The sequence below is a fragment of the Thamnophis sirtalis genome, unplaced genomic scaffold, assembly GCF_051295495.1.
Source record: "Thamnophis sirtalis isolate CommonGarterSnake01/CBP01778 unplaced genomic scaffold, rThaSir2_p1.2 scaffold_3, whole genome shotgun sequence".
Classification (NCBI taxonomy): domain Eukaryota; kingdom Metazoa; phylum Chordata; class Lepidosauria; order Squamata; family Natricidae; genus Thamnophis; species Thamnophis sirtalis.
The window spans coordinates 13,758,766-13,774,423 of record NW_028261383.1 but is presented as its reverse complement, the minus strand read 5'-3'; the positions used below and the strand labels follow the sequence as shown (position 1 = coordinate 13,774,423).

General features: G+C 48.3%; 2 protein-coding genes across 2 annotated transcripts in view; one reads left to right on the top strand and one right to left on the bottom strand.

Moving 5' to 3' along the window:
- Nucleotides 1–15,658, top strand: part of LOC148047228 (BOLA class I histocompatibility antigen, alpha chain BL3-6-like) — a 94,731-nt gene that overhangs the window by 63,550 nt on the left and 15,523 nt on the right. The window lies entirely within an intron of this gene.
- On the bottom strand, nucleotides 802–13,750 carry LOC106539698 (antigen peptide transporter 2-like). The gene is made up of 9 exons (XM_087711130.1): nucleotides 13,540–13,750; nucleotides 12,806–13,011; nucleotides 11,306–11,503; nucleotides 8,695–8,823; nucleotides 7,704–7,892; nucleotides 6,724–6,897; nucleotides 4,406–4,565; nucleotides 3,030–3,166; nucleotides 802–1,665 (listed from the first exon to the last, which is right to left on the bottom strand). Exons 1-9 carry the CDS (start codon nucleotides 13,748–13,750, stop codon nucleotides 1,444–1,446), a joined length of 1,626 nt encoding a protein of 541 aa, XP_087567256.1. The 3' UTR covers nucleotides 802–1,443.

The window sequence follows — 15,658 nt, the reverse complement described above, 5'->3', positions numbered from 1 at the left end:
TTCTTCAGTTCCCAGATGGTGAATTCAATAAAGTTTTACTTTTGGGAATTCAAGGACCCTGAGAGTTCCTTTTTGGGGGGTTCACTAGTTGGACTGTTGACAGACTGCTTTGTTTAAAAACCGAGTTGCCAGTTCCAATTTTGGTTGTTAAGTGAGATTGCCTATACCCAGAGATGGGATCCTACCAGTTCAACGAGAGAGAAAAAAGACAGAAAGAGATAGAGAAGGAAAGAGAGGGAGGGAGGGAAAGAGGGAGGGGGAAGGAAAGGGAGAGAAATAGACAGAGAGGAAGGGAGGGGAAGAGAGAGACAAAAAGGAAGGGAAAGAGAAAGGAAAAGGAGGGAAGAGAGGGAGGGAAAGAGAGGGCGGAAAGACAGAAAGAGGGAGGGGAAGAGGGGGAAGAGAGGGGAAAGACAGAGAGGGACAGGGAAAGAGAGAAAGAAAGAGAGGGAGGAAAGAGAGAGGGAGAGAAAGGGGGAAAAGAGGGAGGGAAGGAAATAGGGGGGAAGAGAGAGAGAGAGAAAAAGTTGATATTACAAAAGTTTTATTGTTGTTAAACATATTTCAAAAGCAGAAAAAAAATGAAGGGGCCTAAAAGTGCATTTATCATGTTTTCCTTAGAACAATTAGCTGAACTCTGCCTTGTTTATCATTATTTTAGGTAGTAAAACCTCCGTATTCAGGTGCTGTGTTGGCACTTTGGGATAAATAAGTGGGTTTGGGGTTGCAGTTTGGGCCCTCGGTCTTTAAAAAGTTCCCCATCACTGCTATAGGGCCTCCTGCTTGAGCAGGGGGTGGACTAGAAGACCTCCAGGTTCCCTTCCAACCCTGTTCTTCTGTTGATTCTGAACAATTGGCACTGGAGCTATAGAAAGCGTGCAAAATGGAGGAAGGGAAAAGTTCCCTTCAAGAGAAGCTCAAAACAAGAAGAGGCTCATTTTGAAGAAGTGCAGCAAAGAACAGGAGGGAGACAAATATATTCCTTCAACCCTTTTACTGTTGCAATTTATTAATACAAATATAGAAACATACAATTAATTTTTTCACTGCCTTTTTCCATTGAACTAAAAGCCATTTTCCTGTTTTCCACAGAAATATCACTTGCGTAGGAGAAATTTGAAGGGTGCAACAATTTCATGGCAATTCTCTAACTCTGCTAAAGGAGACCCATCCGTGGGACTTCCATCCAAATCCAGATTTACAAGCACTAGAAGGAATCGCGGAAGTACTTTAGTTAACAAAACAAAGAGGAAGTCAAGCTGTGCCGGAGATCAATATTAAAGCCTGTAGTAAAAGGGGAGGGTTCTGTAAAAGGTTCTCACAGGCCAAATTTGAACAAAGGAAAAACCGGTGCATTCATTGGTGCCTTTACTAAAGAAGACAGTGGCTTGGAAACATCTCCCCAGCCGATTGTTCATTTGGCCTCTACAAAAGCAGTGGATCCTATGGCTGACCTCTCCCTTGCAACTCCAGAAGTCCCTCCGCCTGGGTCCTTTCCACCAGTCTGTAGTAGGGGCCTCTCCGGCCCATCAGCTCCATGTGAGTCCCCTTCTCCACAACCTCCCCTCCTTCCAGCACCACAACCTTGTCTGCATTCTCCACCGTCTGCATCCGGTGAGCAATCACCAGCACTGTCCGGCCTCCACTCTTCCCAGACTGCTGGATCTGGAAAAGGAAGCAGTGATCCAGAGAAAATCCTGGGTTCCTTCGACGCTCTAGATAGAAGCTCCCTCACATTCCCACTGAAAAGTGTTTCTCCAGCTCTGCAATACAGTTTGGCCCCAAAGGTTTTGCAGTCTGGAAACCAATAAAAGCCACCCAAATGAAGGAAAATCTGTGTGTCTCAGGAGAATGTGGCATCATCCACTTTGGGTCGGTCACCGGGACCAGAAGTTTCAGATTCAACCTGGAGCCTCTCCTCAGGGAACTCCCCTCCCACCAGAATGTAAGAAGCACAGAGGAGAAGCTGCCCCCCCCATTTTCCCTTCCTTTCCCAGCATCACAATCTTGTGAGAATCACTGGCGCAAAATATTCCAATATTTGATTTCATTCTGTAATTCTCTTTGCTGTTTGGCTCTATTTTCTCATTTAATTTGATGTATGGTTGGTGTGAGCAGCTCAGAGTCGGTTTACGACCAGAGTGTCATGTCAGGCTGGTAAAATCAATAAAAATATTTACTGTACATCTGTTCAAATATTTAGATGCATATTATCTGCTCACATAGTGCTATTGTTCAATAGTTTTCACTGTACAGAAGCCAGTAGCTCTCGGAGGACTTGAGATTCAAATCATAATAACCCTCAGAAGACAAGCTGATAAAAGAAAAGATAATTCAATAGAATGACTCTAAATCAGGAGAGGGCACCCAGATTTTAAAGTCTATTTATCACCAAGATAAACTTGGAAGAAATTAGGACACGGCTGGTCAAATAAACCCGGTTTTACTATGCTGTCTCCTCTCAAACATTCAGATCAAGCCCTTCAGCGACCCTGCACTGGCTCCCCTTTGGTCTCCGGACGCGCTTCAAGGTGCTAGTCGTTACTTTTAAAGCCCTACATGGTATAGGACCTGGCTACCCTCCTGCCACTCACCTCCCAACGACCAATAAGATCACACAGGTTGGGCTTCCTCCGGGTGCCGTCGACTGGACAATGCTGGTTGGCAGCCCCCCGAGGGAGAGCCTTCTCTGTAGCTGCGCCAGCCCTGTGGAACGATCTACCCATAGAGATCCGGACCCTTACCACTCTCCCGGCCTTCCGTAAAGCCACCAAGACCTGGCTGTTCCGGCAGGCCTGGGGCTGTTGATTAATATCCAGCCCCACTTAGACTGAATGGATGGTGTATTAATTTTAATAATTGTATTTCTTATCTTAAATTTTTTAAATGCTTTTTATCTTGCTTGTGAGCCGCCCAGAGTCCCAATCGGAGTGGGAGGCATACAAATTTTATTAAACTGAAACTGAAACTAAACTACTTCAGCCAAGGTCCACTCCCAGCCCCTCATGGACCCACACACAAACACTCACTGCATCGTCACTCTTGAAGTCCAAGGCACTCGTGGCTTCATCCAGCACCAAGACCTTCGGGTGACGCATCAGGGCCCGGGCGATGGCCAGCCGTTGCTTCTGCCCAATGGAGAGCTGGTCCCCCTTTTCCCCCACCTCTAAAAGAAGGCAAGCAAGAGAGACGGAGGAGACCGAGAGCAAAGTCCAGACCCACCAAATCTTGCTGCCCTAAAGGGATGGCAAAGCCATCAGTGGGAGAAGAAGGCCAAACTTGAAGCTCTTTGAAGTGGGAGGGAGACATGCAGTTTGGACAGCTGGCTCTCTTATTTCCAGGGCAAAAAGTCCAGAGGAGGGGAAAAGACCCTGCACTTTTTAACAACGGTAGAAGAGATTTTAGGACTCATGATTTTTGACGGTGCAATCAGCTCTTTGAATTCTCTTTTCTGCATTAGTGGTTTAATGATACGACTACAATTAAAATAATCAGCGTAATTTGGAGCTTCACAGATGGTCCTAAAGTTACAAGAGCTTTTGTGTCAGGAATTTTCATTGCTAAGCGATGTGGTTGCAAGGTTGATGTTTTATGACCGCACTGCTTAGTGAAGACAATCCACGCCTTCCCAACGGCCATTGTTAAGATAATCTCACTGGTCATTAGGCAAGGATCTCCTGGCTATCACCTGCCGGCTCCTCACAAGCAAAGCCAGGCGGTTGGCTACAGGCATTTGCAGGTCCCGGGAGGCTCATAAGGAGGCTGGCAGGGAATAGGTGGCTGACGTCAGGGGTTGAGGGGGGGTGGTGGTGATGCAGCAATGCAGGTGAGGCTGTTTGGATGTGGGTTGGTGAGGGAAGAGACACAGGCAGCCACAGCCCCATACGACACCTTTTAGCCCCCGGAAGGTCTCCTGCCAAGCAAGGTCGAGTGGGTGTATGGCCAAAGCAGCACATGCCTCCCTTTGTGGGTATTGGAGTCGTTCCTGCCGGGTGGGGGGAGTTTTCCCCCAGCAACTTGTGACCTCCCCCCCCCCCCCGGCTTCCCCATTGACTTTGCTTGTGGGAAGCTGGCAAGGGAGATGGCAAAGGGGGAGGCAGTGTTTGTGAGGCACTGCAACTGGGGTTAAGTGCAGTGGTGGCCAAGCACCCAGATTGCGATCAGGTGACTGTGGGGGAGGGGCAAAGTCAGAACTTCAAGGACTAGTTGCAACCTCCGTTTGTTCGGCACCGCTGTAATTTGGAACGATAGCCAAAGGAATGGTCATAACCCGAGGACTACTGTATATATTGCAACAAAGGAGTCAGGATTTCGCTTCAGAAGAATAAAGAATTAGGACTGGTGGGTTTACCGGGAGGGAAGTGGGGGGTTTTATGGGAAGAATCAAGGGGGGGATTTTGCCCACCTGCATCAAAGCCTCCTTCCAGTTCACGGATGAATCCCAAGGCATCGGCTTCTTTGGCTGCTCTGATGACGTCTTCCTGGCTGCAGCCTTGTAGGCCGTAAGTGATATTCTCCCTGATGGACCCAGAGAACAGGAGGGGCTCCTGGCCCACCAGGGCCACCTGCAATTGGACAGGGAGGCCGATCAGGACAGGGCTGGGCTGAGGGAGAAACTTCACTCATCCTCCTCATCAAGCACTTCCCAAAGTGGGGCTGGTTGATGCTCAAAGTTGACACTTATGGTGCAGAACAAAGAATAACAGAGTTGGAAGGGACCTTGGAGGTCTTCTAGTCCAACCTCCTGCTCAGGCAGGAAACCCTACACCACTTCAGACAAATGGTTGTCCAACATCCTCTTAAAAACTTCCAGTGTTGGAGCAATCACAACTTCTGGAGGCAACTTCTGTTCCACTGATTAATTCTCCTCACTGTCAGGAAATTTATCCTCAGTTCTAAGTTTCTTCTCTCCTTGGTTAATATCCATCTGTTGCTTTTTGTCCTGCCTTCAAGCGCTTTGGAAAAGAGGTTGATTCCCTGTAGAGATTCTCAGTCATCCTGGTCTCGGTTGTCCTAAAGGGGCTTTTTCAGGAGGGAAATGGACTTTCTTGTTTTTTCTTTGGAAGATGTTTTGCTTTTCATCCAAGGAGCTTCCTCAGCTCTGACAGTACAGAGGGGAATGGAAAAAAGAAGGAAGGCCAGTTGTCTCCTGAAAGAGCCCCTTTGGGACAGGTTTCCTCTCTCTTCTTTCTGGCAGCCCCTCAAATATTGGAAGACTGTTATAATGTTCCCCCCAGTCCTTCTTGTAGTGGATCTGACATGCAGACATCAGTTTCCCCACATCTCCCAACTGAAGACCCTGAGCTCTTCTCCGCTCTTTTTAATTTGGAAGCAAAGGGGCAACACCCAGCCGGCCTCACCCGATTCTGAAAAGCTACATCAGATCTTGTTGGCCTCTGGATTAATTCCCGGTCTGTGGCTGGACTAGGAAGGTCACCAAAACAAATCACATCCGGGTAACCTTTAGACTGTTGCCAGAGAAACGGTACGGCCCCATTTATAGATCACAGGAGATTCTGAACTTTTATCTCAGGATATAAACCACGGATGCAGAATTTCCTGAATGCCACCCGCACCTTTTGACTTATCAAGGAACATAAGAAATCAAAAGCCTTTCATTCCATGCATCTTTTACTCCCTTCTGCACTAGAGAACAGCTGGGCATCTTTGGAGATTTCAAGCACCTGTTTTGTGGCTCCCAAAGTTGCCTTAATGGCATTGCCTTCCCCATTCTCTGGGGCGTTTTTGCATGTCAGCCACACAATTCTCAAAATCAGAGGCTCTTACCCCGTTTTAGAGACAGGAAATGCAGAGAAAGCCCCGTGTAGGCCAGGGGTGTCGAACTCGATTTCATTGAGGGCCACATCAGGGTTGTGTTTGACCTCAGGGGGCCGGGTGGACGTAGCCAGGGTGGGTGTGGCCAGCTCAATGTCACTCATCAAGGCTCCATTTTCAGCCACAACGGCCCTTCCGGGCTCTGTTTTTGGCTGCGACAGCCTCCTGCAGCCCTCTGCCAGCCCAAAAGGAGCTCGGGAGGGCCGTGCGCAGTTCTCCCAGGCTCTGTTTCGGACTGCGATGGCCTCCTACAACCCTCTGCCACACGGCCTCCCTGAGCTCCATTTTCACTGGCAGAGGATTGCAGGAGGCTTTCGCAGCCCAAAACAGAGCCTGGGAGGCTGTGTGTGGCCCTCCCAACCTCCCTTTTGGCTGGCAGAGGCACCACAGGCAGGTCCTTCACTGTTTTCAGGGTGTGCCCGCGGGCCAGATCTAAGCACCCCATGGGCTGGATCCAGCCCCCAGGCCTTGAGTTTGACACCCTGGTGTAGGCCACAAAAATTAGAATTTTAAAACACAAGGAGACAAAAACTGCAATGCTCTTAAAGCCCAATCAGTCCCAGCCACGTCCTGCTAATATCACATGGTCCTGCCTCCTCTGCATCAACCCCCCCTGCAAAACATCACCAAATGTTGCCCTTCCACCACCCAAGGGGACCCAGGCCTGCAGGTGAAGAGACTCACAAGGGACACTGGGTTGGTCTCATTCAAACTGCGTGGCCTAACATTTCTTCCCTCTCCATCTCCCAACCACTTTCTCTGCCTTGTTGAATCAACCCCCATTCTAGTGCCCAGAAACCCAAACATTTCAGTCCTGAAGAGGATGAACCTCAAAGGCTTCCCCTCACCCTCTGCTGCTCCCAACCAGGCTGCTCCCTCCTCTCTCACCTGCCTATGGAGAGACTTGTGCTCGTATTTCCCAACTGAGACTCCGTCCAGCAGGACCTCCCCGGATTGGGGTTCGTAGAAGTGCTCCAGGAGGGCGACGCAGCTGCTCTTTCCGCTTCCGTTTGGGCCCACCAAGGCCGTCACTTCCCCAGGGCAGAGCTCAAAGGAGACATTCTACGCCAAAGAGATGCAAATGCATGCAAGAGGAAGCAGGAAGAGGTGATGTTAATGAACGCACGTAAAGGCCAGCCATCTACAACTCAATCAACTTCTAAAAAAGCCAGACTCAACAGGCACCCTATGAATGTCACACACAGAACAGCCCAAAGCACACACTCTGCTGTGAGAAAGCTCCCTGAGGAGGGGCTCCCGTCCGAGTCCAAAAGTTCGGAAGATGAAAACTCTGGTGCCAGTGACTGACTCAGATTGGATCCTACATATCTAGTTCAGAGGTGAAATTCAGCAGGTTCGGACAGGTTCTGGAGAACCGGTAGAGGAAATTTTGAGTAGTTTGGAGAACCGGCAAATACCACCTCTGGCTAGGGAGGGAATGGAGATTTTGCCGTATCCTTTAACGTCTCAACATTCTTCCTTCCAATTTTCTTTATGAAAGTGAAAGGATTCGGCTGAGATTTGTAGAACACACAGCCCACTTGACTACGTTACTTAGCACCTTTAACAACTTCATTTGAGTGATGTACTGGTGGCGAGGTAGCGCAGTGTTCAGAATGTAGTATTGCAGGCAAACTCTGCCCACAGCCAGAAGTTCGATCCTAACCGGCTCAAGGTTGACTCAGCCTTCCATCCATCCGAAGTGGGTAAAATGAGGATCCAGATTATTGGGGACAATAGACTGACTCCGTAAACCATTTAGAGAGGGCTGCAAAGCATTGTGAAGTGGTATATCAGTCTAAGTGCTGTTGCTAGTGCTTCCTACTGTTAGGGGGTCACACAAAGCCTTCCAGCTTCCCATAAGGTACCTTCAGGACCTGGATCTCAGGGCGGGAGGGATAGCAAAAGGAAACATTTCGGAAGGAGACACGTCCCTCGAGGGTTTCTGGAGACAGCATCCCTTCTGTGCGGACCGATGGCTCCCGGTCAAGATATTCAAAGACTTTCTCTGCAGCGCCCACATTGCTCAGGGCATCCCCGTAGGTGTATATCAGGGCCTGTGGGAGGAAAAGGAAGGAGCAGCAACATTAAGACATGAGAGCATCTGCAAAGGGAGGAATACAGTCTGCAAAGGGAGAGCCTGGAAACTGTTCAAGGACATCCCAATAAGTGTGGAGTTGAAGTAGATGTTTCCCATAACTATGAGGACTTGTTTACGGGGACTACATGAGAGGCTGGGGGCTTGGAAAAATATTCTTTTATTCTATGGACTGGGTTTGAGAACCTTAGAGTTAGTTTTGCTTCGACATTACCATGCTGTGTATTCAACAAACAGTAAGGTTTTTGGAAACAGAATGATCCTGAACTTTTATTTGGATTCTCGAGCTGGATGTTGACACTCCCACAAAGTGAAATTGATATCACTCCCATAAACAGACCCAGAAACCTGGATCTATAAGTAACGTTAAACATCGTTCAACACTAAAATTTGACCACCACCGTGTAGTGAATGGAATTGCTGGACGGAAATGCATTTTAGTTCTTGAAAAGGAAAGTAAAAGGAAAAAACAAAGTCAGAATCCAACTGCAGGTTGTGATGGAGGCAGGAGGGTCAAATGAACAGAGGGATGAGGAATGTGGCAGCTACCGAAAAAATCGGCACGCCAATAACGGAAAATATTTGTAGCTCAGGGTTGAAATAAAGGGTCTGAGCTTGCTTGTTTTCTTGCAGATGTTTCATTAGCCAAAATAGGTAGCATCACCGGTGCTGTTGTCTACAAATGTTCTACAAAAAAATGAGTAGGCTCAGAGAGCACCCAGACCCTCAACCTGAAGTGCTACGTTCAAATGTTCACCCACCTGTACACACCGTCCCACATTTGTCTGGTAGAGGATGAAGGAGACCAAATTTCCTCCAGTCATGAGGCCGGTGTGGATCTGCTGGTAGCCACAGAAGAGCAGGATGAGCTTCATGCTCAACCGGAGGACCTGGAGTGGGAGGAAAACGGAAGGCAGTGGCTGAGAACCCCGCTTCTCTCCCATGCCATGGGGTCTTCTGTTTCTCCTGGGTGGGCTGAGTGGGCTACATCTGTCAATGCAGAAGCCCTTTCGTTTCTATATGAAATAACACTGTACTGCTAATACACAAAACCTTTGCCAGACCAATCCTCGAATACAGCTCGTCTGCCTGGAATCCACTCCGTATATCGGACATTAATGCAATCGAGCAGGTCCAGAGGTATTTCACGAGAAGAGTCCTCCACTCCTCTGCTCACAACAGAATCCCTTATGACACCAGGCTCAAAATTTTGGGTTTGGACAACCTGGAACTATGCTGCCAATGGTCTGACCTAAGCATAGTACATAAAATTATCTGCTACAACATCCTACCTATCAACAACTACTTCAGCTTCAACCTCAATAATACTCAGGCAAACAATAGATACAAACTCAAGGTAAACTCTTCCAAACTCGATTGCAGAAAATAGGACTTCAGCAACAGAGTGGTCAATGCCTGGAATGCTCTACCTGACTCCGTTGTTACATCCACAAACCCCCACAGCTTCAACCTTCAACTGTCTACTATAGGCCTCACCTAAGAGGTCTGTAAAGGGGGCATCCTAAGCGCACCAGTGTGCCTTCTGTCCCTGCCCTACTCTCCCCATTCATTTGTACTCATTTCCATTGTCCATGTCCATGTTTATACTTATACCTGTCATCTCATAATGTTGGACAAACTAAATAAATGAACAAAAAATAAAGAAAAATCTCTCTCCAAAACGTGAATGTGCCCTACCAACTGGCATTCCCTAGGCAGGGACCCTCAACTCTTGGGCTGCAGCCCACTACTAGGCCACGGCAGGGTTGAAATTGGGCCGGGGGAGAAATGGGCAAACGTGAAGCTCCACTTCTGTGAGCAGCAGGCACGCAACTACACCTTGTAGTAGCCCAGAGAAGGAGATCGTAACAGCATGAGTGCAAAGGTAGAGTAGAGAGTTTCTTAAAAAATACTTAATATAGAAAACAGATCTCTGGTTAAGATTCATTTCTGCCCTAATTGAATTGATTGCACGAGTTGAAGGCATTTCTAATCCTTAATTTCTATACAAAAATACTATTAACTGTCAAGTGTCCATTGCTTTGAGTCTGGATCAATTTGGTAAAATTGGAGGAAGAAACATCAGTAACTTGTGCTACGTTAAGGATATTAATCTAAGAACCAAAAATGCAAAGGATCTGTAAGCCCTAGTAAAAAAAGTGAAAAATAATAATGAAAAACTGGCACTAAAATTAAATATAAAGAAGACCAAACTAAGGGCCGCAGGTAGAATAATAGGACAATGGAGATGTTGAAGAAGTGGACGGCTTCTGCCTTTTAGGATCATCCAACCATATTAAAGGAATAAACTGCAAATTAAAAAATAAAATATAGGTAGTTCTCGACTTACGACCACATTTGACACCAATATTTTTGTTGCTAAGTGAAACACTTAAGTGAATTTTACCCCATTTTATGTGTGACCTTTTGTTCCACAGTTGCTAAGTGAATCACTGCAATTAAGTTAATTATCCAGGCGTTAATGGGGAATCTGGCTTCCCAATTGACTTTGCTTGTAAAAAAGTCATAAAAGTTTATCTCGGATTTCCCTGGATTGCATATCCACTTCCTCTTTGACCTTTGGCAGTTAAGAGGATTTTAATTGAAAAACGTTCTTGATTGGCAAATCAATGCTAAGAATTGTTATGACACAGAGTACATAAAATCTTGTGAGATTGGAGACAAAAACAAACATGTTCAAAACTTTTCAAGCAAAGTAAGAAAAACTCACAACACTTGGCAATCTCCTAAAATCTGAGCCATATTTTGATTTTGAGTTTTTTTGACACCTACAACAGGAAACCCTCACAGGTTGGGAATCACTCAGGGATGGGCTGCTGGGGGTTCGCAGGGATTCTAGCTAAGATTCTGTGCAGTTGGGAGAACCCCCAAATCCCACTCCTGGCTGGCCCCGCCCACCCCTCCCCTCTCCTCCCAGGAGTCCCCATGCGACCCGTTTTGGAGGAAGTACAAGAAACACACGGAGGCTTGAGAAGGGTGGAAAACGGGCCTAACGGAAGTTCGGGAAGGCCTCCGGAGCCTGAGGAGGCCGTTTTTGCCCTCCCGGTGGCTCGAGAAAAGCCTCCAGAGCCCAGAGAGGGCAAAAACACCCCCACCCTACTGTGGTGCAGAAAGGTGACTAGGCCACTCCCACCATGGCCACACCACGCAGCAACTGGGCAGAGAACCCCTTGCTAAAATTTTTGAAGCCCACCCCTGGAATCAGTCATTAGAGGATCTAGGTCAGGGGTCTCCAACCTTGGCAATTCTAAGACTTGTGGACTGCAACTCCCAGAATTCTTCAGCCAACCATGCAGTCTTCCAGTCTTCAAGTTGCCAAGGATGGAGAGCCCTGAGTCCCCGAGAACTTACCCGTACAACAAATAGGTAAACAATCCTTTCCAAGTCCCTTTGGTTCTTCAGCCGGCAAGTGTCCCCCAAGGATGCCTCGTAACGCTGCGACTCCTCCTCCTCGGTGGCAAAGCTGCGCACGGTCTCCATGGACGAGATGACCTCACGCACCACCTCCTCTGAACAGGCCACGGAGTCCTGGATGGCCTTCAGCAAAGCCTTGATGGACCATGAAGGAAGCGGCAAAGTCAGCCTCCTGAAAGCCGCCTTGGACCAGGCATCCTGCCAGTGGTGGCCTACCCAAACCAAAGTCCAGTGGCCTCGTTCTTAGCGGAAAGCCCCCAAAATGCTTCCTTCCACTCCACCCCATTGGATTTCGTTTCTTTCTCGCATGTGACCAACCGGATGCCAGAGGAGAAGTTAAAGAGGGAGATGTATTCTCCCACTGTTATGCTTCCTTCCCACAGCCCACGGGGGAATCTCCCCTCCATGCACTGAGGGGAGCTGAAATCCTCCAGGAGGCTCTAGGAACATTGGAAAGCAAAAGCGGTGCCTGCTAAGAGGATTTCACCAGATTTCAGCTACCAGACTTCAGGCAGCTCTTTTGCTCTGTCCTATAATGGCCTGGGAGATGATGATTGGGAGTCCCTGGAGGGCAGCCATTGGCCAAAACAATTATGAAAGAGTCTTGCTTAACAACCGTTTCGCTCAGTGACCAATTCTGGTCTCATTTGGGATCATAACTAGACACCCATCTGCTTTTTCCCTATATTTCTATTTCAGAGGTGGTATTCAGGAGGTTCTGACCAGTTCTGGAGAACCAGTAGTGGAAATGTTGAGTAGTTCGGAGAACCGGTAAATACCACCTCTGACTGGCCCCACCCCCATCTATTCTCTGCCTCCGGAGTTTCAGCAGATCGGGAGGAAATGGGGATTTTGCAGTATCCTTTCCCTGCCACTCCCACCAAGTCACACTCACCAAACCATGCCACACCTACTAAGCCACGCCCACAGAACTGGTAGTAAACATTTTGAAACCCACGACTGTTCTATTTTCCTTTAAATTGGCTTCCTCATCCTCTTCTTCAGCTACTTCTCTGTCTCTCCTTGTAGCTACTGGCATGAAGTAATCTCATCCTCCTTTTCCTGTCTTCCCTTGAGGACAGGGATAGGGGTGCACACGCACAATCCCTTTCCTTTCAGCAGAGGAAAAGGGGAAACCAGGCTACACAACCAACAACTCCTTTTGTGCAAGCCACACAGACAAAGGAGTGGGGTTGGATCACATGGCCGCCATCTTACCTTTTCTGGCCCCCTGGAGATGCCAGCGTCTTCTGGTGCTACTCAGCTCCCTCAAAGTCTCTTTTTTCTTCTGCCCTCTGGCTTCTTTTTCCTTTCCCTGAACTGGCCCATTCCCTCCCTCACCCAAGTTGGGGCTCCTTCCCCGCCTGCAATTGGCCGCAGAAACCCGGAAGTGTCCGCCATTCCCTCTAGGCCACCCTCTGCCTCCATGATCCCTACCTGACGACGGCCATCATAGACCTTCTGGACGGCCATCATGAGTGGGGTCTCGATCAGCATCAGCAGCGTCAGGCGCCAGGACAGGCCGATCATGAATACGTAGAGCCCAATGGCCTTGATCAGGGTGCGCAGGAAGACGTTGGTGTTGAGCGGCACCGAGCGGCTCATCATAGTTGTGTCTTTGGAAAGGCGGAAGGCCAGCGTCCCTGTGGACAAAGAGACATTGTTCAACAAATGCCACACACAGGAAGGGCGATTCTGGAGAAAGTCCCCCCAGGAAGGAGAGGGCCAAGTCCTTGACACGGTATCCAATGACAGCAAAAAAGATGCTCTTTGCTCAGTGGCTAAGACGCTGAGCATGTCGATCAGAAAGGTCGGCAGTTCGGTGGTTCGAATCCCTAGGGCCGCGTAGTGGAGTGAGCTCCCATTACCTGTCCCAGCTTCTGCCAACCTAGTAGTTCAAAAGCATGTAAAAAAAATGCAAGTAGAAAAATAGGAACCACCTTTGATGGGAAGGTAACAGCGTTCTGTGCACCTTCTGCATTTAGTCATGCCAGCCACATGACCACAGAGATGTCTTTCGATAATGCTGGCTCTTCGACTTTGAAACGGAGATGAGCGCCGCCCCCTAGAGTCAGGAATGTCTAGCACACATGCTACCTCAGTAGAAGTAGCCTGCAGTACTGCACTCTAACCACTGCGCCACCATGGCAGCTTCCTGTTTAGGACCTCACCTGTTTTCACCTCCTGGAAGAAGGCCAGGTCTTGCCGCACCAGAGAAGAGAAGAGTAAGTTGCGAGTCTGGATGACCATCCGGGAGATGGTGAACGTGAAGAGCCCCCCACGGCAGCTGGCAAAGGCGGAGCTAGAAGGGAAACAGCAGCGGGGATTGGTTCCTGCTCCACCAATGGAAACAAGAGTCAAAACTCCAAGTATAAGCACCATGTCGGTTGCCCCGCAAACAAGAGGAGGTGAGGTGAGGCTGGAGGGGGGGAAGGGGGAAGGGAAACATGTCCCATGCACCCCACATGCCCTTACCTAACGGCTGCTCCTGCAACCCCAGCCACCGCACTCCTCCTGTCACGCTAATGGCCGCTGCAAAAAGAGCGGCAGGCCCAGCGACGTGCAACACAGCAGCGGCCATGAGGTGACCATGCTCTCCTCCTCCTGCACCTCAAAAACAAGAAGACCTCCCTGAAAATAAGGCCAGGCGTTTATTTCGGGGGTCAAAAGTAAAGAAGAACCTGTCTTATTTTGGGGGAAACACGGTATATTTTTTTGGTATGATACCCAACAGAAATATTGGGACACGTGATCAAAATTCAGATGCTTGGCAACTGACTCCTATTTATGACGGTTGCAGTGTCCTGGGGTTTTGTGACCTTCTGACCAGCAGAGTTTATGGGGAAACCAGATTCCCTTAACATCTGTGTTACTAATTTAACAACTGCCGTGATTCACTTAACAACAGCGGTATGAAAGGACGTTAAAATGATGCAAACTTCACTTTAACAACTGTCTCGCTTAGCCCCATAAATTTTGGGCTCAGTGGCAGTCGTAAGTCGAGGACTACCTCTGCTTCTGACGGATGCTCTTCCCCCATTTCGAAACTCTTTTCCTTTTGAGTTTAAATCAGCAACAAGATCCCTGACAGAAGCCAAGAACAGACTTTCCCTTAGAAAACCTTTTTTCCCTCTTTTTTGAGATTCGTCTTCAAGCGAAAGGCAGGGACAGAGCACAAGTTGTAACTGGTTATAGGCTTCTGCCAGATTGCGAAACAAGCAGCTAAGGAGAAACCAAGGGCTCCTGTTTGCTTCAGGAGGACTCCAGAGAAGACCCTGATTGTTCAGACTTTTCTTGAAATCCTAACATTGGGCGGGTGCAGCTTTTTTTCAGGCTTCTCCTGGCTTTTACTGGCAAGCCGGAAGGGAAAAGGCAACTCCCCTGGGATTAAGTCAGTGGTAGTGGGATTCACATTTTTTAAAATTACTGTTTCTGTGGGCGTGGCTGGGTGGGTGTGGCAGGGAAAGGAGACTGCAAAATCCCCCTTCCCTCACGATCAGCTGGGACTTGGGAGGCAGAGAATAGATGGGGGTGGGGCCAGTCAGAGGGGGTATTTACTGGTTCTCTGAACTACTCAAAATTTCCGCTACCGGTTGTCCAGAACTGGTCAGAACCTGCTGAATGCCACCTCTGGAGTAAGTGGTACTGGGATCAAAAAAAGTTGGCTGAGGGATTCAATCAAGATCAAGTGAGGTGCCAATGCCATTCTATGCAGCCTTAGTAAGACCACACCTAGAGGACTGCATCCAGTTTTGGTCCCCACAATGTAAAAAAGATGTTGAGACTCTCAAAAGAGTGCAGAGGAGAACAAGAAAGTGAATTAGGGGACTGGAGGCTAAAACATACCATGAACGGTTGCAGGAACTGGGCATGGCTAATCTAGGGAAGAGAAGGACCAGGGGAGACATGATAGCAGCCTTCCAAGATTTGAGGGGCTGCCACAGAGAGGAGGGGGTCAAGCTATTTTCCAAAGCACCCGAAGGCCAGATAAGGAAAAACGGATGGAAACTTAAAAAGGAGAAATCCAATCTGGAAATAAGGAGAAATGTTTTGACAGGGAGGAGAACAATCAACCCATGGAAAAAGAAGTTGCCTTCGGAAGTTGTGGGAGCTTCATCACTGGAAAAATCCAAGAAAGAGATTGGACTGACATCTGTCAGAAATGGTGTAGGATCTCCTGCTTGTGCGGGGAGGTTGGACTAGATGACCTACAAGGTCCCTTCCAACTCGGTTGATCTAATCTAATTAATTGATGAAGCCAAGATCAGAACCACATTTGCAGCAGGGATC

What these genes read in the sequence shown, in the direction of transcription:
- LOC106539698 (XM_087711130.1), bottom strand. Translation starts at nt 13,750, where the DNA reads ATGGTGCTTATACTTGGAGTTTTGACTCTTGTTTCCATTGGTGGAGCA. An exon ending in TTTACCTATTTGTTGTACGG is followed by an intron (nt 8,824 to 11,305) that starts GTAAGTTCTCGG and finishes CTCCCACTCCAG; the next exon opens with GTCCTCCGGTTGAGCATGAA. An exon ending in CTGAGATCCAGGTCCTGAAG is followed by an intron (nt 6,898 to 7,703) that starts GTACCTTATGGG and finishes TCTTTGGCGTAG; the next exon opens with AATGTCTCCTTTGAGCTCTG.